This window comes from Carcharodon carcharias, chromosome 2 (assembly GCF_017639515.1).
Source record: "Carcharodon carcharias isolate sCarCar2 chromosome 2, sCarCar2.pri, whole genome shotgun sequence".
Classification (NCBI taxonomy): Eukaryota; Metazoa; Chordata; class Chondrichthyes; order Lamniformes; family Lamnidae; genus Carcharodon; species Carcharodon carcharias.
Window position 1 is genome coordinate 8,270,554 of NC_054468.1, and position 18,908 is coordinate 8,289,461.

The 18,908-nt window shown below is 42.8% G+C and overlaps 1 protein-coding gene across 1 annotated transcript in view; it reads right to left on the reverse strand.

The window, feature by feature from the left end:
* Window positions 1–265: 265 nt before the first annotated feature.
* Window positions 266–18,908, reverse strand: part of slc7a14a (solute carrier family 7 member 14a) — a 111,867-nt gene continuing 93,224 nt past the window's right edge. Inside the window, exons 4-7 of the mRNA XM_041179242.1 lie at window positions 16,211–16,357; window positions 9,240–9,448; window positions 5,165–6,042; window positions 266–597 (exon numbers count right to left, since the gene is read on the reverse strand). Of these exons, the coding sequence (XP_041035176.1) occupies window positions 266–597; window positions 5,165–6,042; window positions 9,240–9,448; window positions 16,211–16,357 (1,566 nt within the window). The remainder of the gene's footprint in view (window positions 598–5,164; window positions 6,043–9,239; window positions 9,449–16,210; window positions 16,358–18,908) is intronic.

Genomic DNA, 18,908 nt, shown 5'->3' on the forward strand with positions numbered 1-18,908 from the left:
GTCACACGGAGTCACCTCGTTAACTCGTTTATCTGTGACATAACCGTCACGGTGCCATGCACAATTCTGCTCCTCTTTGAAGAATAAAGGTTTGCCAAACATTTATTCATGAAAGTGACATCCCTTTAATAAGCTAAGGGAGAGAAGTTTGAAAAAAATTCAAACAAACTACATATTGCCTTTTTATGCCACAAGACTGCATTTTTTATATATAAAAGAGATCATATCCAAGATTCTAGCCCAAGGGTATGAGGGTCAGTATCCTTTACTCTGGGGAATAAGCTAGCTCATCATTTGCAATCAGTGCCTCGGATTTCCCAACATACTTCCCTTTGCTTCTGGCTTTGCTATTGTAGGTCCTGTGATTGCCCACAATGTCAGGCATTGCCTGCTGGGACTGGTACCCGGTCTGTTCTGCTGGCGGCCATTCCTCCCGGCGTTGGCTGCCCTCCTCCTCAGGGTAAGCAAAGCTCTCGTCCACCATAAAGCTGTCATCCACATCGTAGCGCTGGTATGTGCTCTGGCTCAGGGCTTCTTGCCGCGCTCCAATTTCTAGGCTGCTATTCCAAATCCCGTATCCAAAGTAAATGAGTAAACCTGGTGGTGGGGAAACAAAACTGACATGGAAATCCATGAAACGCCAGAAGCAGATTTAATAATAACATTCAGTAGAGAACTGGATATTTGACGCGGTAAAATTTTCAGGGCTATCGGGAAGAGCAGGGGGTGCAGGGCTAATTGGATAGCTCTTTCCAAGAGCCAGCACAGGGATGATGGGCTGAATGGCCTGCGCTTTGCAATTCTATAAGGAGTATAAGTAAAGGAGCAGGAGGAGACCATTCAGCTCCTCATGCCTGCTTTGCCATTCAATAAGATTACGGCTGAATTATGATTCTCCAAGCATTTGAATTGTCAGTATGGAAATGGTTGGGCATATCTTGTCAATATTATTGGTGGTCTCCCAAGGGTTTTGCCTTGTTAACCAGGTGTGTTCGTGAGTCAACATCTTCTGAGGCTCATAAAGGGATTGTTGTTGCCACGGTTTGCTGTAACCTTCATGATCTCTACTCTGAAGCCAGCTATACATACCATAGGATTGTTGAGCACACATTTAGCCCAGTGTGGAAGTGCCATCCAATTAGTCCCACTCCACTGCTCACTCCCTATATCCCTACTGATTTTTCTACTGAAGTTTTATACAATGAGAACATTACTTATTTTGCCATGTCCTAAACACGTGAACATTTACAGCTGACATTGGCTGTTGTAATAATGACATTGGGTGTTAGCTATTGCTCAGTGGCTAACGCTCTTGCTGCTGAATTATAAGGTTGCGTGTTAACGTCCCACTCCAGAGACTCTACCATACAATTTAGGTTGACAGTCCGAGTGTAAAACTGAGGGAGCTCTGCATTGTCTGAAGTCATGTCTTTCAGATGACTCAATAAACCAAGCCTTCCCTCTAGGTAAGAGATTCCATGGTACTATTTTGAGGAAGAGCAGGGGATTTGTGCCTGGTGTCCTGGCCAATATTTATTTCCCAACCAACATTACAACCATTGATGTTCTGGTCCTTATCACATTGCAGTTTGTGGAATCTTGCTGGGCACAAATTGCTACCTACCCTACATTGCAACAGCGACTATGCTTCAGAGCTAAATTATTGATGGCAAAGGGATGTCCAGATGTCACAAAAGGCGCTAAAAAGTTGCAACTTCTTTGTTTTTTTTAATATATGGGTGCTAAATACAGAGGGAAATCGGGCACTAGCTGTAAAAGGTAAAAATTTGACTAACATATTGAATTGAACCACTGTGAATTTCAGCTCCTTATGGATTTAGTCAGTCCAGGAATTAATGACTGTTGTCATGTCCTGAAACCCGTCTTACACCTCTGTTGAAGTTTATGAATGGAACAAGGGAAAGCTTTCCGTTTTATTAACTAATCCTTCTCTTGCCTCTAGGCTTTGACTTGTCTATCTCAATAGCAGTCCTCTATATCTTCCTCTGTGTGATTGATGCCATGATTGCTGCTACTTGTTTGCACTTTCCTCTTTCCAACCTCCAAATACATTGATAAAAACAAAAAAACAAAAAAACTGCGGATGCTGGAAATCCAAAACAAAAACAAAATTACCTGGAAAAACTCAGCAGGTCTGGCAGCATCGGCGGAGAAGAAAAGAGTTGACGTTTCGAGTCCTCATGACCCAAGGGTCATGAGGACTCGAAACGTCAACTCTTTTCTTCTCCGCCGATGCTGCCAGACCTGCTGAGTTTTTCCAGGTAATTCTGTTTTTGCTCCAAATACATTATACCACTTGCTACAATTCTTCTTAAATCTATGGTGACATCAATTCTAGTATTCTTTCCTTCTATCCCCAAACTGTTGGCTTCCTCAATAGTCCTCCTTCCTTCCTACAACCTGGTGATATGTAAAACCCAACTGGTGTTTGAGAATCAATCACGAAATGATACAGAACAGAAGGGTGACTGTGCCAGCCCTTTGAAAGAACTCTCCAATTCACCACACTCCCCTGTTTTTACCCCATAAACCTGTAATTTCTGCCTTCTCAAGTTACTATTTAATCTGCATTCCAGATCATAACAACTCACTGAGTACTTTTCTCCTCATCTTTTTTCTGCTTCTTTTGCCAATTACCTTAGATTTGTGTCCCCTGGTTACTGAGTCTCCTGCCTGTGGGAACAGCTGCTCTATAGTTACTCTATCAAAACCCCTCCTAATTTTGAACTCCTCTTGTGAAATCTCCCGTTAACTTTCTCAGGCTGTGAAGATTTTTCTACAGCCACTACTTCCTGGTTGTCCTTCCTTTTCTGGCACTCTCTAATAATGTGGACTTTGTCCTTCAGCTGGTGAAAGCTGGATGGATCTGTCAGAATTGGGAGGACATACGGGGACAAACAACATAGGAGTCTTTATTCAAAGGTGTAAGGAAAATAATCAACAGGAGCCTGGCCGATCAGCAAAGCTTTGCAGCTGGGACACTTTTCTCTAATAAGATTAATTTCTGATTTCAGCCAATCTCCAGTCTTTTCCAAGAAGGTTACAAAGATTATGTTGGCACAATGAAACAAAGCCAATACTTTGCCATTTCTTCCTTCTTGCTGGACAAAAGGTGACAATAACTTGCATTTAAGCAGTGCCTTTGTGTCGTTAACCATCCCAAAGTACTGACTGAAGTGAAATGTGACACTGGTCCACATAAGGTGATTTGAGGCAAGTCTTAATCAATGTCTTAAGGTGGAAAAAGAGGAAGAGAGTTCTGAGGAATTCAATTCCAGATCTTAGGGCCCAGCTAAAGGCATGGCTGCCAATGGTGCAGTAATTAAGACTGGGGATGCTTAAGAGGCCAGAATTGGAGGAGCACAGAGATCTCAGTAGGTTGTCAAGCTGGAGGATAGGGTGGGGGTGAAGCCATGGTGGAATGCAAACACAGTGAAGAAAAAACTGTGCGAATGAAGGTAAAGGTGTGCAGTAAATTGTGTATGATGCCGTATGGCTTTATTTTAAAAGCGGCTAAAGAGCAGAGAAGGAATCTTGGACAAACGCAGTGAGCAACAGCTTTGCACCATATGACATCACAGTAACTGTGCCATGCCTTGTATTTTTTGGCAGCAGATTCCAGTGCCCAAGAATATTTAATGCTGAGATCGAATACTCTTTCCAGGATAGGAAACTCTTAAAGGCTTCTGTTCAGGACCAAGAAAACAAAGTCCATGCCCCAACCAGGAGGGCACAGGCCTGCCCAATTGGGCCTCAAGCCTCATGAACATTGTTTGGGCAAACTGCTGACTTCAGTCCCTCCTCCACATGCATCTCCCCTGATGAATGTCAGGCTTTTTGCCTCATTGGCACCTGACCTAAGGTTAAGGTTAAATGTAAGGGTACAGTTGTGGGTGGGTGTTGAGGGTTTACAGGTGGAGTCACAATAGAGGGGAGTGATAGTTAATTCCGTGGAGTTCATGGAACACTCCTGCTCCTCCTGAATGCATAGCAAAGGTGATTGTTTTTTTTTTTGTTAAGTTTACATTTGCCATTGAAGAGTGCCAAGCACAGCAGGACATTGAATCATCTCCACCCAATATCCCCAAGGGGCTTAAATCTGGCCTCAGGCCCCTTAGTACATGTAATGGGCCTAATGCTGTTTTAGGCAGTTTCTGTGGACACTTGAAAAATATAAGATAATTAGCAAAAACCCAGAGAAAAGATGAGGGGAAAAAAATTACCCAATATCAGATTAGAGGTCTTTAACTATGGAATATTAGCCAATGAAATTATCTTGCACTGTCTTCATTTTACACACATAGAACAGCACAAAGGATTCAATTTTTACCAGCCAGTGCTGTCATTGGTCACTCCCAAGTTAGGTTTTGGTGTCCCTTCTTCTCTCCTCCAAGAAAGTGCATGAACCTTAGCCTCAGATGATTACTTGCACTGCGCCAATTTAACTTTTGTGTTTGCCACGCAAACTTTTTTTTATGGCCTCTGCAGCTGAGATTGAAATATTTATGTCACATTTTGTGAACTATTTTTTTTGTTATGTACAATAGGTCCATCAAACTTGCAGAGTTTACAGAGCAGAATGAGGCCAGTGGGCCCATTGTGTCTCTAACTCTTTGCTAGAGAAATCCAAAGCTCATCTCCCTGAATGCTCTTCAAATGTTCCAATTATCCCCGAGAACATGTCTCACTTTCTTAACCAACCACCCATCAGGCAAACCAACTCCAAGCTCAAACAAGCCTCTGTGTAAAGAAACATCTCCTAACCTCCCTTCTCATTCCCTTCCTGGTCAATCCTCACCAGGTACTGAGCTGAGACTCACCAATAAATGTTATTTAAGCAGAGAGAAATCCTTCAGCCTAAGTTGATATCAGCCAAAGGACATTGGGGGAACCCATTCATTAAGCTTCCACTGTTCCAGTTACAATTAGAAGTGCAATTATTCTCAACTATCAGTTGGAGCTCTCCATACAGAGCAAATTTGTTTCAATTTCAAACAATAGGCACAATGATATTTCTGCCTTATTGGTTGACACTAATTGATTCATAGTCAAGGCTGTCAAATTTTAATTCAAAGGTGGAAATAGAAGATTTAGCCCAATTCCAGCATCAATAATGCACTCCAAAGTTTTTAATCACACTTACCTACAAAACACCAGACTGCAAAGCGTATCCAAGTTATACTGGAGAGCTTCAACATGAGGTACATATTTACCAACATGGCAAACGCAGGCACAAAGGGGACGCAGGGCGCCATGTACGGCAACTTCTTGGGGTTCTCAGGCTGCTGTAGGATCACAAAGACCAGAGAGCAGATCAGCAGTGCCATCAGGATCATCAGGAGGATGGCCCACCAGCTCCGATCATAGACATACTCCTCCCCAAAAATAGCGAAGGAGCAGAAGACAAACATCAAGACAAAGAGCAGCATCACGCAGGTGGTGACTGTGCGTCCAGTGATGGTTGTGGGACGATCCATTTTGCCAGGCAGGCCAAGCCGAATCCTCAATGTGTAGTAACGAGGTCCAATCAGCTTCTTAAGCTTTATTAAGTAGATGTTCTCAGACTCATCTGCCTCTATTCCGGTGCTCATATCCACAGTACCATAGTTGGGATGGTTCATGCTATAACTGGACTTGTCTGGTTTCCCAATCAGCATCTCATTGTCTCCCAAAGATGGCAGGTTCTTAGCTCCGCATGTGTTCTTCCCAAGGCCTGTGTAATCTTCCCCCTCACTCATAGGGGAAATGGCCTCCTTCTCACACTCAGCCAGTACTCCTTCCTTCTTCTTCGTGCCTTCCTCTGATAAGAACTTTACGAAGCCATCAATATCACTCTCAGGCTGGTAGCGCAGAAGCAGGACACACACTGACACCAGAGTGTAGGCCAGGAGAGTTCCGATGGACATCATTTCAATAAGGTCCCGTAAGCTGACCAGGAGGGCAAGAAGACCTGCCAGGAATCCTGAAACAATGCAGGCCACAACCGGGGTCTCCGTGTAGTTACTGACATGGGCAAAAAACCTAGACAACCATAACCATAAACATTACAGCACGGTCATAGAACTACATAGAGTTTACAGTTTTGAAACAGGTCAAACAGCCTATGCTGATGTTTATATTCCATATGAGGCTCCTCCCACCCTTCTTCATATTCCTTTCTCCCTCATTGGTTTATCTAACATCCCCTTAAAAGATTCTGTGTTGTTCATCTCAACTAACCCACGTGATTTGACATCAACAACGTGCATTTATCTAACATGGTTATTGCAGTACAACATCCCAAAGTGCTTCACGGGAGCATTATCAAACATAGTTTGACACTGAGCCACATAGGAAATATTAGGACAGATGATCAAAAGCTAGGTCAAAGGGGTAGGCATTAAGGTGCATCTTAAAGGGGGAGTGAGTTAGAGAAGTAGAGAGCTTTAAGTAGGGAATTCCAGAGCTTAGTGATTCGGTGCTGCACAGTCACCAGTGGTAGATTGATGAAAGTTAGGGGTACCTAAGAGGTCAGAAATAGAGTACAGAGATCTCAGGGGTTCTAGGGCTGGAGGAGATTACAGAGGTGGGGAGGGATTTGAAAACAAGGGTGAGACTTTGTTATGAAGGCATAATAATGTTCATAATATTTTTCTGGTTTATGGTGAAGTAGGTTTATGGGGTAAGTATAAACACAAAAATAGCTGGAAAAACTCAGCAGGTCTGACAGCATCTGCGGAGAGGAATACGGTCAACGTTTCGAGTCCGAATGACTCTTCATCATATGGACTAGAAATGTTAACTGTATTCCTCTCCGCAGATGCTGTCAGACCTGCTGAGTTTTTCCAGCTATTTTTGTTTTTTTTTTCAGATTTCCAGCATCCGCAGTATTTTGCTTTTATCTATGGGGTAAGTATAGTTGGGTATGTGTGTGTGTGTGATTTAATTACATTTGGAGTCAAGTAGACAGCAAGTTTGAAATCATCAAAAGAAGCTAGGTGCTTGACATGCTAATGAGTAAATATGGCTGCCAGCTTAGCATGTAAGGTGTGAAGGGAATTTGCATTTTTAGATAAATGAAGGGAGTTGAATTTCAAAATGATCTTAGTCTGTTTACAACTAGCCAGAAAAACAAGGCTAAGGAATGTGTTTATTTTTTCCCAAAGGTTACTGACAATATATTAGCAACATGAAAGTTTCTATATTATGTGGAAAATATAGTTTCAAAGACAATTGAAACAACAGAATTTATATATTAAAAAGAGAGAAACATATATAAAGGAGAATGAAAAGCTATGTGTCAAAAGGCCATGGAAAATCTAACAGGACTATGTGAAACAGCCTTAATGAAGCCTCCAGCATTTGTGCATTAGTCTGCTATATAACAAAACTGAAGTTGGGGAAAAGTCATTTGGAATTCCACTGTCAAGTGGATATTGTATTAACTTGCTGGTTCTGGTTTAAATCTAAAATCCATTCTGGACAGTTGCCTTAAAGGGAGTGAAACTGGGGGTCAGGTTAATTAGGAATTTTAGGAGTTATTATAGTAGAAAGTAATTGTATGTGCTTGAAATCTTTTATATTTTGTTAAGAGATATTTTAATTTAATTTTTAAAATCTCTAAAGGTCTTGGTGGACTTGTTAATTCTGAATTCAGCGCATACATCTCGTAATAAATACAAATAATAAAACCGTTGTGATAACCCATGAAATGCGCTTCCTGGGAGGGTGGGGGAGGCGGGTTGCCTCACATCCTTTAAAAAGTACCTGGATGAGCACTTGGCACGTCGTAACGTTCAAGGCTATTGGCCAAGTGCTGGTAAATGGGATTAGGTAGGTAGGTCAGGTGTTTCTCACGTGTCGGTGCAGACTCGATGGGCCAAAGGGCCTCTTCTGCACTGTGTGATTCTGTGATTCTGTGACCAAGTTTCCCTTGTGGATTTGTTCTGCCTGACACACATTGTCTGCCACATCATAAATTTTGAAATCAAAATGTTGTTGGGACAGAGGCAATCTAGGTCAGTGAGCACAACAGGTGATGGGTGGCATAGCAGTAATAACTATTAATCTAGAGAACCAGGCTAATGTTCTGGGGACAGGGGTTCAAAGCCCACCATAGCAGCTGGTGGAATTTAAATGCAGTTAATAAAATCTGGAATTGAAAGCTAGTCTCAGTAATGGTGGCCATGAAACTATCATTGATTGTTATAAAAACCCATCTGGTCTACTAATGCCCTTTAGGGAAGGAAATCTGCCATCCCTACATACATGTGACTTCAGACCCACAGCAATATGGTTGACTCTTAACTGCCCTCTGTAATGGCTTAGCAAGCCATTAAGTTCAAGAGCAATTAGGGTTGGGCAATAAATGCTGGCCTTGCCAGCAACACTAACATCCCATCAAAAAAACAGAAACAGGACTTGGTGCAAATTAGGATGGGGCAAAATGGGTTTTTGTTGAGCTGAAGACTCCATCATCAAGATATAAACTAAAGATATAAAGATGTCTGACTTCCCATGTTGAAGTGTATTTGTTTTGTAAATGGTTACTTTCAATGATAGGCTGACTCATTTAAAGGAGATCCTTAGATTGCTAGATTGTAAGATTGCCTACAGCCTCTCAATGTTATGTGGTGGATATGTATATCCTTGGGATTTCATCTATATGGCCCCATTGTTACTGTGCTGAACTTCAACTTACAGCCAGGTAAACATTTTATATGAGATTTCCTTAATGTAATTGCTGCTCAATGATGTCACATCCTCAAGGATGTATTCATGGTACCACTGGAGTGATGAATTATAGAAGGTTCCAGTATAGAAAAATTTGACCCATCAGGTGGTTTCCCTGTGTGAATTGTATCATTTAATCCCAGTCCCTCTGCTGGACCCCATAAGCAACTATCAAGTTCCCTTTTAAAGTTATTTATGGATTCTGCATCAACAGGCACCTGAGATGTTCCCAAAGTTACAAGGCCAAGTGCCACATACTGCAGCAAAGGTTCCTGATGGAGAATCCTGCTTCTTTCACCAGGACCGCAAAGGCCATAGGACCATTGGGTCCACTGGGGTTTTTTGTGGCAAAATGAGACGAAGCTAGGAGAGAGTTGATGTGGAAGAGGGAAAGACAATAGTTCTCTCCTTATCCGCAACTGTAGGATATCTCGAAACTACCTTCACAGTTACCATCCCCTGGAGCATGAGAAATAGGACCCAAAGTTTGAGGAGGAACCACCAACCTGAAGAGTAAACCATCATCGGCCATGGCGTAAATCACCCTTGGCATCGGGAAGAGGGAGCCAAGCAGACTGACCGTCAGTCCCGCCACTGAACCAATAGCAACAATGTACTTAGCTGCATGGAATCCGTGCAGTACAAACATCTCCATAAGTGGAGACTCCGTGTCGATGGCATAGTAAGGCACCATCAGTGTCAGGATAATGCTGACCTAGTGAAGGAAGGAGAGACACATAATACTGTCAGTAACACAGTATGATTTACACTTACAAACATGCATTGAGTTATATATTGCAGGCAGGCTCCAAAACAACCTCGTGCTGCCTAAAAAGCAACAGAGGCACTCACTTAACAGCTGGCAGTGAGGAGGTGGGTGTCAGGACATCATTCTCTTTTTGACAGGCCTATGGTACAGACAATTACATATAACAAAATATACAGGAGCAGGCCTTTAGGCCCAACTGGTCTATGCTGGTTTTATATTGGTTCCCAAACCACCTACCCACCTTCTCCCCATATTATTCAAACCCACTTCCCCACCTCCTCCCCATATCCCTCAACCTACCTACCCACCTTCTCCCCATCCCACGATCCCACCTATTCACCTTCTCCCCATTTCCCTTAATCCCACCACCTTCTCCCCATATCCCTCAATTTAACATGCCAACCTTCTCCTCATATCCCTCAATTTAACCTACCCACCTTCTCTTCATATCCCTCAATCCAACCACCTTCTCCCCATCCCTCAATCCCACTTCCCCACCTCCTCCTCATATTCCTCAATTTAACCTACCTACCTTCTCCCCACATCCCTCAACCCCACATATCCACATTCTCCCCATATCCCTTCCACTACCTTCTCCCCATATCACTCAATCCCACCTATCCACTTCTCCCCATATTCTTTGATTCCCATCCATGCACCTCCTCCCCATATCTCTCAATCACATCTACCCATCTTCTCCCTATATCCCTCAAATCCACCACCTTCTCCCCATGCCCTTCAATCCCACCTACCCACCTCCTCCCTAAATCCCTAAATACATTCTTTCCCCAGAAAGGCATCAACTTCCCCGCCCATCTCAAAAGCCCTGTCTGATAATGAGTTATACAAACTGACTCCTTGACATTCAATGGCATTACCATCGCTGAATCCCCACTATCAACATGCTGGGGGTTCCCACTGAACTGGACTATCCACATAAATTCTATGGCTACAAGAGCAGGTCAGAGGCTGGGAACTCTGCGGTGAGTAACTCACCTCCTGACTCCCCAAAGCCTGTCCACCATCTACAAGACATAAGCCAGGAGTGTGATGGAATACTCCCCCCTTGCCTGGATAAGTGCAGCTCCAACAACACTCAAGAAGCTCAACACCATCCACAACAAAGCAGCCCGCTTGACTGGCACCACATCCACAAACATTCATTCCCTCCACCACCCGACACACAGTAGCAACAGTGTGTACCACCTACAAGATGCACTGCAGGAATTCACCAAGGCTTCTTCGACAGTACCTTCTAAACCCACGACCACTACCATCTAGAAGGACAAGGGCAGCAGATAGATGGGAACACCACCACCTGGAAGTTCCCCTCCAAGTCACTCAGCATCCTTGGAAATATATCGCCATTCTTTCACTGTCACTGGGCCAAAATCCTGGAACTCTCTCCCTAACAACACTGTGGTTGTACCTAAACCACATCATCTGTAGCGATTCAAGAAGGTAGCTCACCACCATCTTCTCAAGGGCAATTAGGGATGGGCAATAAATGCTGTTTAGCTAGCAGCGCCCACATCCCATGTATGAATTTAAAAAAGACCACCCTTTGGGTGAACAGAATCCACTGCATTCCCTTATCACTCAGAGTTTACTCCTCTTTAATTTCTCCCCTTGTTCTTAATGTTTGAATAAATGAGTTTCCTTGACTCCTTTTAAATTACTAATTACAGTATGTATTTTTAATGCAAGTTGTTACATTAGGGTTATCCCAATCTGCTTAATGGTTTGACATTAGAACTATATTCAGATATCTCCGTTACCATTGCTTGCAATGGTATTCTATCCCATCTGCTTGCATATTGCTGGAGGGACTTCTGGCAACAGTTCAACTGGAGCATATTGCTGTGAAGTGCAGTGTGAATGCTGAAACAAATGTAATGGAACATTTAACAGGAACAGTCGGGAAGGCTCTCGGCCAGATATCAGCTATGTTATTCACTTCTCTGTCTCAGTTTTCTTCTTCACTCAACATGCTTCAGATTGGATATTCAACCAGCAGTGTAGGCCTGGAGACAAGGACTATTCTGGGAATGGTTTGGGTAACATCCAAGACCCAGTGAGCATTACAGTGAACAACCCCAACCCACAGCCCAGCGAGATCCCAAGTTCAATCCTGATCCGTGTTCTCTTGCCTTAGAGGAGAAATGGGGTGTGGTGGTTTCAGTGAGCTGCAATCGGAAAGGCGAAAGCCAGTCAGCGATCCACTGCCTGATCGCTTGCTATTGGATGACAACGGTGGCAATGTGAATGTCATGCTAAAGCTTGCTGTAGTGTCTCCAATTAGACTGTCTCGGCTTACACACGAAGGCTTGTACCAGGGAATACAAGGCACTTGAGTGAATTTTTGGATGAATCACTTTCTGCATGAGAAACACACTTGTATTCCATAGCTGCTGTGCAGCCAAAGCCTGGAGCTGTCCCTTAAGGAGTGGGAGCATGTGGGTAGGCAGGGTGTGGGCCTAAGCGGAATAGAGGATGGAGTGAGTCATGTGGCCAGGACCAGTGCCAGGCAAAGACTTTAGAGGAGCCACTGCCACCTAACACTTACAGCAAGAAGCTCGCCAAAGTGATTGCCCAGAGGGGAAGGAGGCCAGGCATAGGAAGGCTGGCTCCAGATTCGAATCAAGGGTGGGAGGATTATAGTGCAGGGGCTGGATGGAGTGTCGATGCATCTGGGCTTTTCACTGAGAACCATTACTCAAATTCAAATGAGAGGGAAACTGAGTGCAGTGTGTGTGCAAAAGCTTTTACCTATTTGCCTAATCTCAACCAGCTCCCTCATCTATAAAGGAAAACCATTTCCAAACTATTTGTGCAGCAATAGGCTTCATAATGTTGTGAATTCAAAAGCTACGCATATTCACGCACACTGCAACCTGGACACTGCACCTCAGAAAGGATACACTGGCCTTGGAAGGAGCAATTTACCAGAGTGACACCAAGGATTAAATTATGAATATATACTGCACAAACTTTGGAATTTAGAAGATTAAGGGCTGATTTGATCAAAGTTTTCAAGATACTAGGGGAGACAGTTAGGATGGAGAGAAATGATAGAGTCATAGAGGCCTACAGCACAGGAAAAGGCCCTTCGGCACATCGAGTTTGTGCTGGTCAAACAATTACCTAACTATTCTATTGTCCCATTTTCCAGCACTGGGCCCATAGCCTTGTATGCCATGGTGTCACAAGTGCACATCAAAATACTTCTTAAATATTATGAGGGTTTCTGCCTCTATCACCCTTTCAAGCAGTGAGTTCCAGATTCCCACCATCCTCTGGATGAAAAAATTCTTCCTCAAATCCCCTCTAAAACTCCTGCCCCTTACATTAAATCTATGCCACCAAGGGGAAAAGTTCCTTCCTGTCTACCCTATCTATGCCCCTCATCATTTTATACACCTCAGTCATGTCCCCCTCAATCTCCTCGCTCCAGGGAAAATAACCCAAGTCTATCCAATCTCTCCTCATAACTAAAACTCTCCAGCCCAGGCAACATCCTGGTAAATCTCCTCTGCACTCTATCTAGTGCAATCATATACTTCCTAAATTGCGGATTCCAGAACTACACACAATACTCTAGCTGTGGCCTAACCAGCATTTTATACAGTTCCAGCATAATCTCCCTGCTCTTATATTCAATGACTCAGCTAATAAAGGCAAGTATCCCATATGCCTTCTTAACCACCTTATCTACCTGTCCTGCTACCTTAAGGGACCAGTGGACATGCTCACCAAGGTCCCTCTGATCCTCATACTTCCCAGGATCCTACAATTCATCCCGTGCCTTTTTTCTCCTGCCCAATTGCTTCACCTCACACTTATCTGGATTAAATTCCATTTGCCACTGATCAGCCCATCTGACCAGCCCATCTATATCCTCCTGTAACCTAAGGATATCCTCCTCACTACTTACCACCCCACCAATTTTTGTGTCACCCGTGAACTTATTGATCAGCCCTCCTACATTCAAGTCTAAATCATTTATATATACCACAAACAGCAGGGGACCCAACACCAACCCCTGTGGAACCCCACTGGACACAGGCATCCAGTCACAAAAATACCCCTCGACCGTCACCCTCTGCTTCCTACCACTCAGCCAATTCCGGATCCAATTTGCCAAATTGCCTTGGATCCCATGGACTCTTTCCTTCATTATGAGTCTCCATTGCCCTCATCTACACACCTGGTTACCTCTTTGAAAAATTCGATCAAATTTGTCAGACATGACCTCCCCTTAACAAAACCATGCTGACTGTCCTATGTCCATTGTTTGGAGAGTCTAGGACTAGGGGGCATAGTTTAAAGATTAGAAGCAGACCTTTCAGGAGCAAAATTAGGAAATTCCTCATCACACAAAGGATGACGGAAGTTTGGAATTCCCTTTCACAAGTGGCAGTTGATGCCAAATCAGTTATTAATTTTAAAACTGCGAGTGACAGATTTTTGTTATCCAAAGCTATATAGGGCAAAGGCTGGTATTTTGGAGTAAAATCTAATTGAAAGGGGCTAAATGGTCTCTTCCTGTTCTCATTTTCCTATAAAATTATGGATTTTTTTAGGGAATCCAATAATTCCAAAGAAAGCTTGTGGGGGTTTATTTACAGCTTTGAAAAACTGAGGTGGGTCTAACAACTTGCCACTATATTTGGTTAGTTTCCAGGGAAGTGCTGGTGATCTAAATGAGGTCTTGAAAATGATACAGGGACTCAATTGGTCAATACTGAGAAGCTACTTCCTCTGTTAAGGATGTCCAGAACAAGGGAGCATAATCGAAATTGAAGCCAGAGCTGTCAGGGCTGAAAACAGGAAGCACTTTTCAATCACAAAAGGTTGTGGAAATCTGGAACACTCTCCATCAAAAGACTGGGGGTTTTCAGGGGATGGGGGTGGCGGATAGAAATCTTCAAGACTAATATAGATGGATTTTTTTTTAATTATGGAAATTGGAGTTAATAGACCTATCAGCCATGATGTAATAGAAACAGGGTCAAGGGACTGGATGGACTGCTCCTGTTCCTATTATAATGTCAAGAGAATGTGGGGGCAGGGATGAGCTACAAAGTAAAAGTAAGTATTTACAGCATAGAAACAGGCCATTTAGCCCATCATGTTCATGCCAGTGTTTATGTTCTACGTGAACCTCCTCCGACTCCGCTTCATCTCGTCCATCAACATATCCTTTTATTTCTTTCTCTGCCGTGTGTTTATCTAGTTTCTCCTTAAAGGCATCGATTTGTTTCAATCAATCCATGAGGTAGCAAGTTCCACATTCTCACCGCTCTCTAGGTAAAGAAGTTTCTTCTCATTTCCCCATTGGATATGTAAGTGACTCTTTTGATATGGTTATGGCCCCTAGTTCTGCAAGCGAAAATGGCTTCTTTACACCCATTATATCAAACCCCTTCATAATCTTGAAGATCTCTACTTTATCATCCATCAGTCTTCTCTTTTATCAAGAGAACTGCTGACAATTTTCTGAATGGTTCATGTCACCTCATTGCACTTGATGGAAGTGGCAAACATTTGGGATTTCAAGTAATTTTTAAAATATATTTTACACCAGGACAATAGAGTTGTGGAGATATTTTATCTCCCCCTCTTTCTTCTTTGCAATGCCTCCCAAGCTTGATGTTATGTCCTATTTTAACCTCTATTGTTCCTTTTAACCATTTCCTGCACCATAGGCCTGGGCCCATTTGCTGAGCTGCTCAACAACTAGAGTCACCTTTCACCTCCTGACTCTTCCTGGAGCTTCATTCTTCGTGCTTGAGATGAGATGAAGAATGTGGGCAAACTGTTTGACCATGGACTAGATTTTCCAAAGACCTATTGGATGTATTCCTGGAGGTGTCACCACATGACCTTGAACTACCCTACCCCTGCCATTGATCTATCCACCCTGTGTGCAGCCTTCCCATGACATATTGGAAAGGAAACAGAATCGTAGTTACCCAATAGGATTAATCTTGAATTTTGGCAAAGGAGTGCATTTTCTCCCCATCTTCAATATTTAAAGAGGTGAAAATGTTCAAAGAAAATTTAAAAATTCAAAATTACATTTAATTTCCCTATGATATATTTCCTGGCTACTACTTGCAGCTGTGTACTGGAGGTTACACCTCAATTCCAGTAATCTCCCAGACAATCCTCAATGGTTGGAAACTGTACCATAGAGAGAAACCACAGCTGGGCCCAACCCTGCCGCCTATGCACATTCCCAATGGATCACTGTCAGGAGGAGAAAGCCTGGTTGAATTTTAGTTGACCTTTCCCAGATGTGCTTAGGTCAAATATAGTGCCATATCTGGTACTGTGAATGAGATCAACTACTTCATTGCAGGCCAGAGAATGAACTTGGACCGACCTGGACCGGATCAGTTCAGCTCTACATTTACCAACCTATACGGGATAGGGACGTAATTTAAAAACAGAAGTGTGTCTTGATTCATAAATCTCCAAAAGAAAAGCCCAAATTAAGATTGTTATAATACATTTACACAGCTACAAAAACAATAACTTGCATTTATATAGTGCGTTAATTTTACACTGAACCACAAGAGGAGATAGGACATGGATTGGTCACAAAGGTAGGTTTAAGTGGTAGAGATTTAGTCACAGAAATGGCATTAAGTAATGGAGATTTGGATTGCATTTAACCATCAAAGATGTGCTTTTTTCACTCACAGACACATATGCAGTCAGGCAGATCACCAGGGAAGCAGTGATAGCATACGGGATGGAAGTGTTTGGACTCTTTGCTTCCTCTCCAGTTGTGGCGATTATGTCAAAGCCAATGAATGCATAGAAACATGTTGCAGCACCCTGGAGCACCTGTAATCAGCAAATTGTGAAATGAAAGGTTATCAAGGGAAAGGACATGTTTTATAGAAATTAACTACTGCGAAAATCCTGTTTGAACCCACACATTCAGATTTACTAGCTGAGTCAGCTGTGGCTCAGTGGGGTGCACCCTCAAGCAGTATAGTCCTGAAGAGGTGCTGCACTATTAGAGGAGCCATTCTTTGGTTGAGATATTAAAACTCCCACGTAAATGGCACAACTTCAAGAGATGCAGGGGATTTCTCCCTGGTACCCCCGTCAGTATTCATCCCTCAACCCCCAGTGGCATTATCAGATTATTTTGTCATTATCACATTGCTCTTTTGGGATCTTGCTGTGCAAAAATTGGCTGCCACGCTTCCTACTTTAGAATTGCAACTATACTTTTAAAGTACTTTATTGGCTGTAAAATGCTTTGGGACATCATAAGGTCATGGAAGATGTTGTATAAATGGAAGACTTTCTTTCATAGAATAAATCATGAAATCTTACAGCGCAGATGGGGTAATTCAGCCCCTCATGCTTATGCTGGCTCTTTGAAAGAGGTATTCAAAATTAATACCATACCCCTGCTTCTTTTCCCTGTATTTTAGATGAACCAGTTCAGTATTTAAAAACTACATCATTAACGGGCCTCAAAAATCCAAGAGTCACTGGCCTTTGATGATGTTAGGACACAACTGGGTCCCTGCTGATATATCCAGGAATATTAGCTGGGCCTTTCCAGGCTGGGGAATGGTGGTGGGTAAAGAGGTGGGGGTGGGCTGGTTGTGCATAAAATGGTGTCAGGTTCCCTCACTACCCCCGCTGGGGCTCTATCTGGTCATAGTTGCTTGCTTTGTCAGAAGGTATTTGCAATAATTAATAATATTTTTCTTTTAATTATTTGCTCATTTTTATTTGGAGATCAATAGCCTCCACCATTCTCATTGGCCAGCATCAGCCCAGATCTTTGACCCTACACCTTCCCTGTCGGCCAATTACTGCACTGACTCTTGACCACATGCCCATTTTCATTGGCCAATACCTGCACTGACTCTTGACCCAATGTCCACTCCTACTGGCCAGTACCTCGACTGACTCCCAGCTCTTAGGCCTGAGAACTCCTGAGTATCTATCTATCAGTGGCTCTGTAGGAGCAGATTGAGGTCCAGCCCAAGAGGAACATCATGGAGGCTAAGACCTGTGGCCAAAATATGGGGTGACCGAGTCCCAATCAATGGACTACCACCAAGTTAATAACTGAAGTTTGCCAGAATTGACCACATGCAAAGCACATGCCACCTTCGTAGACATTGCACAAGGCAAATGCTTTCCTCTTGGGGTATCAAAAGGTGCCAAGGACAGGACGGGGGTTAGTTTAAACAGCATATTTTAATAAAATATACATAGATATCCTTATGGCTTTTTCTGAAATTTTAAAATTGAACCAAGTTCACTAGTACTATGGAACAAGTAATATTGCCTTGCTGAACTACATAGCTCAGCCTACTGTTTACCATCTATCTAGCAGCCTCACAGAAAAAGAATTCTGTCCAGGTTGAAAACCAGGCCCCACCTACACTGCTACTGCTGGAAGTTCTGTACCATTGCCTATAAGATTGATTTTTTCTCTGCATGTCCCTCTCATCATGTGAAATCAACACCACTGGAAAAGTGAATTATACAGCATTGGTTTTCAACCCACCAACCTCCTTGATACCTCCTTAGACTTTAATTCTGGATTCTGGAACTCATGTGAGCTAATATTAATTTTCTCAGTAGTCGCTGTACTGTAAAACCTTCCTTTCTTTAATCCTCTCTTCACTGTCTGAGTGTGGATGTCACATTGTGACCCTCCTTTCACATTTTCAATGCGTGCAATAAACTAACCATTTTTAGTTCATCCTATTTCAAATTTGCTGTGGGGTTATTAATAAAAAATTGGATAACACAAAAACAGAAGGGTTGGGAAACATGCTATCGCTTATAAAGAGGAAAGAAATCGAACACCTTTCTGTTTACGGACAGGTAGTGAGAGGAGAAATTAGTGCTTAGAGCAATTAGTGCTATTTCTAAAATTTTAAAATTGAACAAAGATCCTTAAAATGGCTGAAACCATGTCAGTCTGTAAGCAGAGGCCTATGTCACATGATCTCCTACCTTTCCACCCATCATCTGACAAAGGATGTGTATCCATCATCTGGGTTCTGAAGACTATTAACTGTCTCAGCCATTAGGAATTGAAAGGAAGATTGCATGGCCTTTGCCTTTGCAGGCAATCCATCTCCTTCTGGCCAGCCTGGGTTGTTAAATTCAGTGGCCTTTGTATATCTCTCTTTTAAGTTGGGCTGTGCAATCCCCAAGTGATCGTTGGTGGCTCCTCAGAGATAACGAGGTGTGAGATTTCCAAAACTGCAAAGTGGCTTCTTTTGTCTTGGGGTCATAGGCAGACACAGTTTCAGCCTTTTCAAGAATCTTTGTTCAATTTTAAAATATTAGAAATAGCCATGAGGATATCTATATATATTTTATAAAGATATGCAGCGTGAAGTCTTAGCCC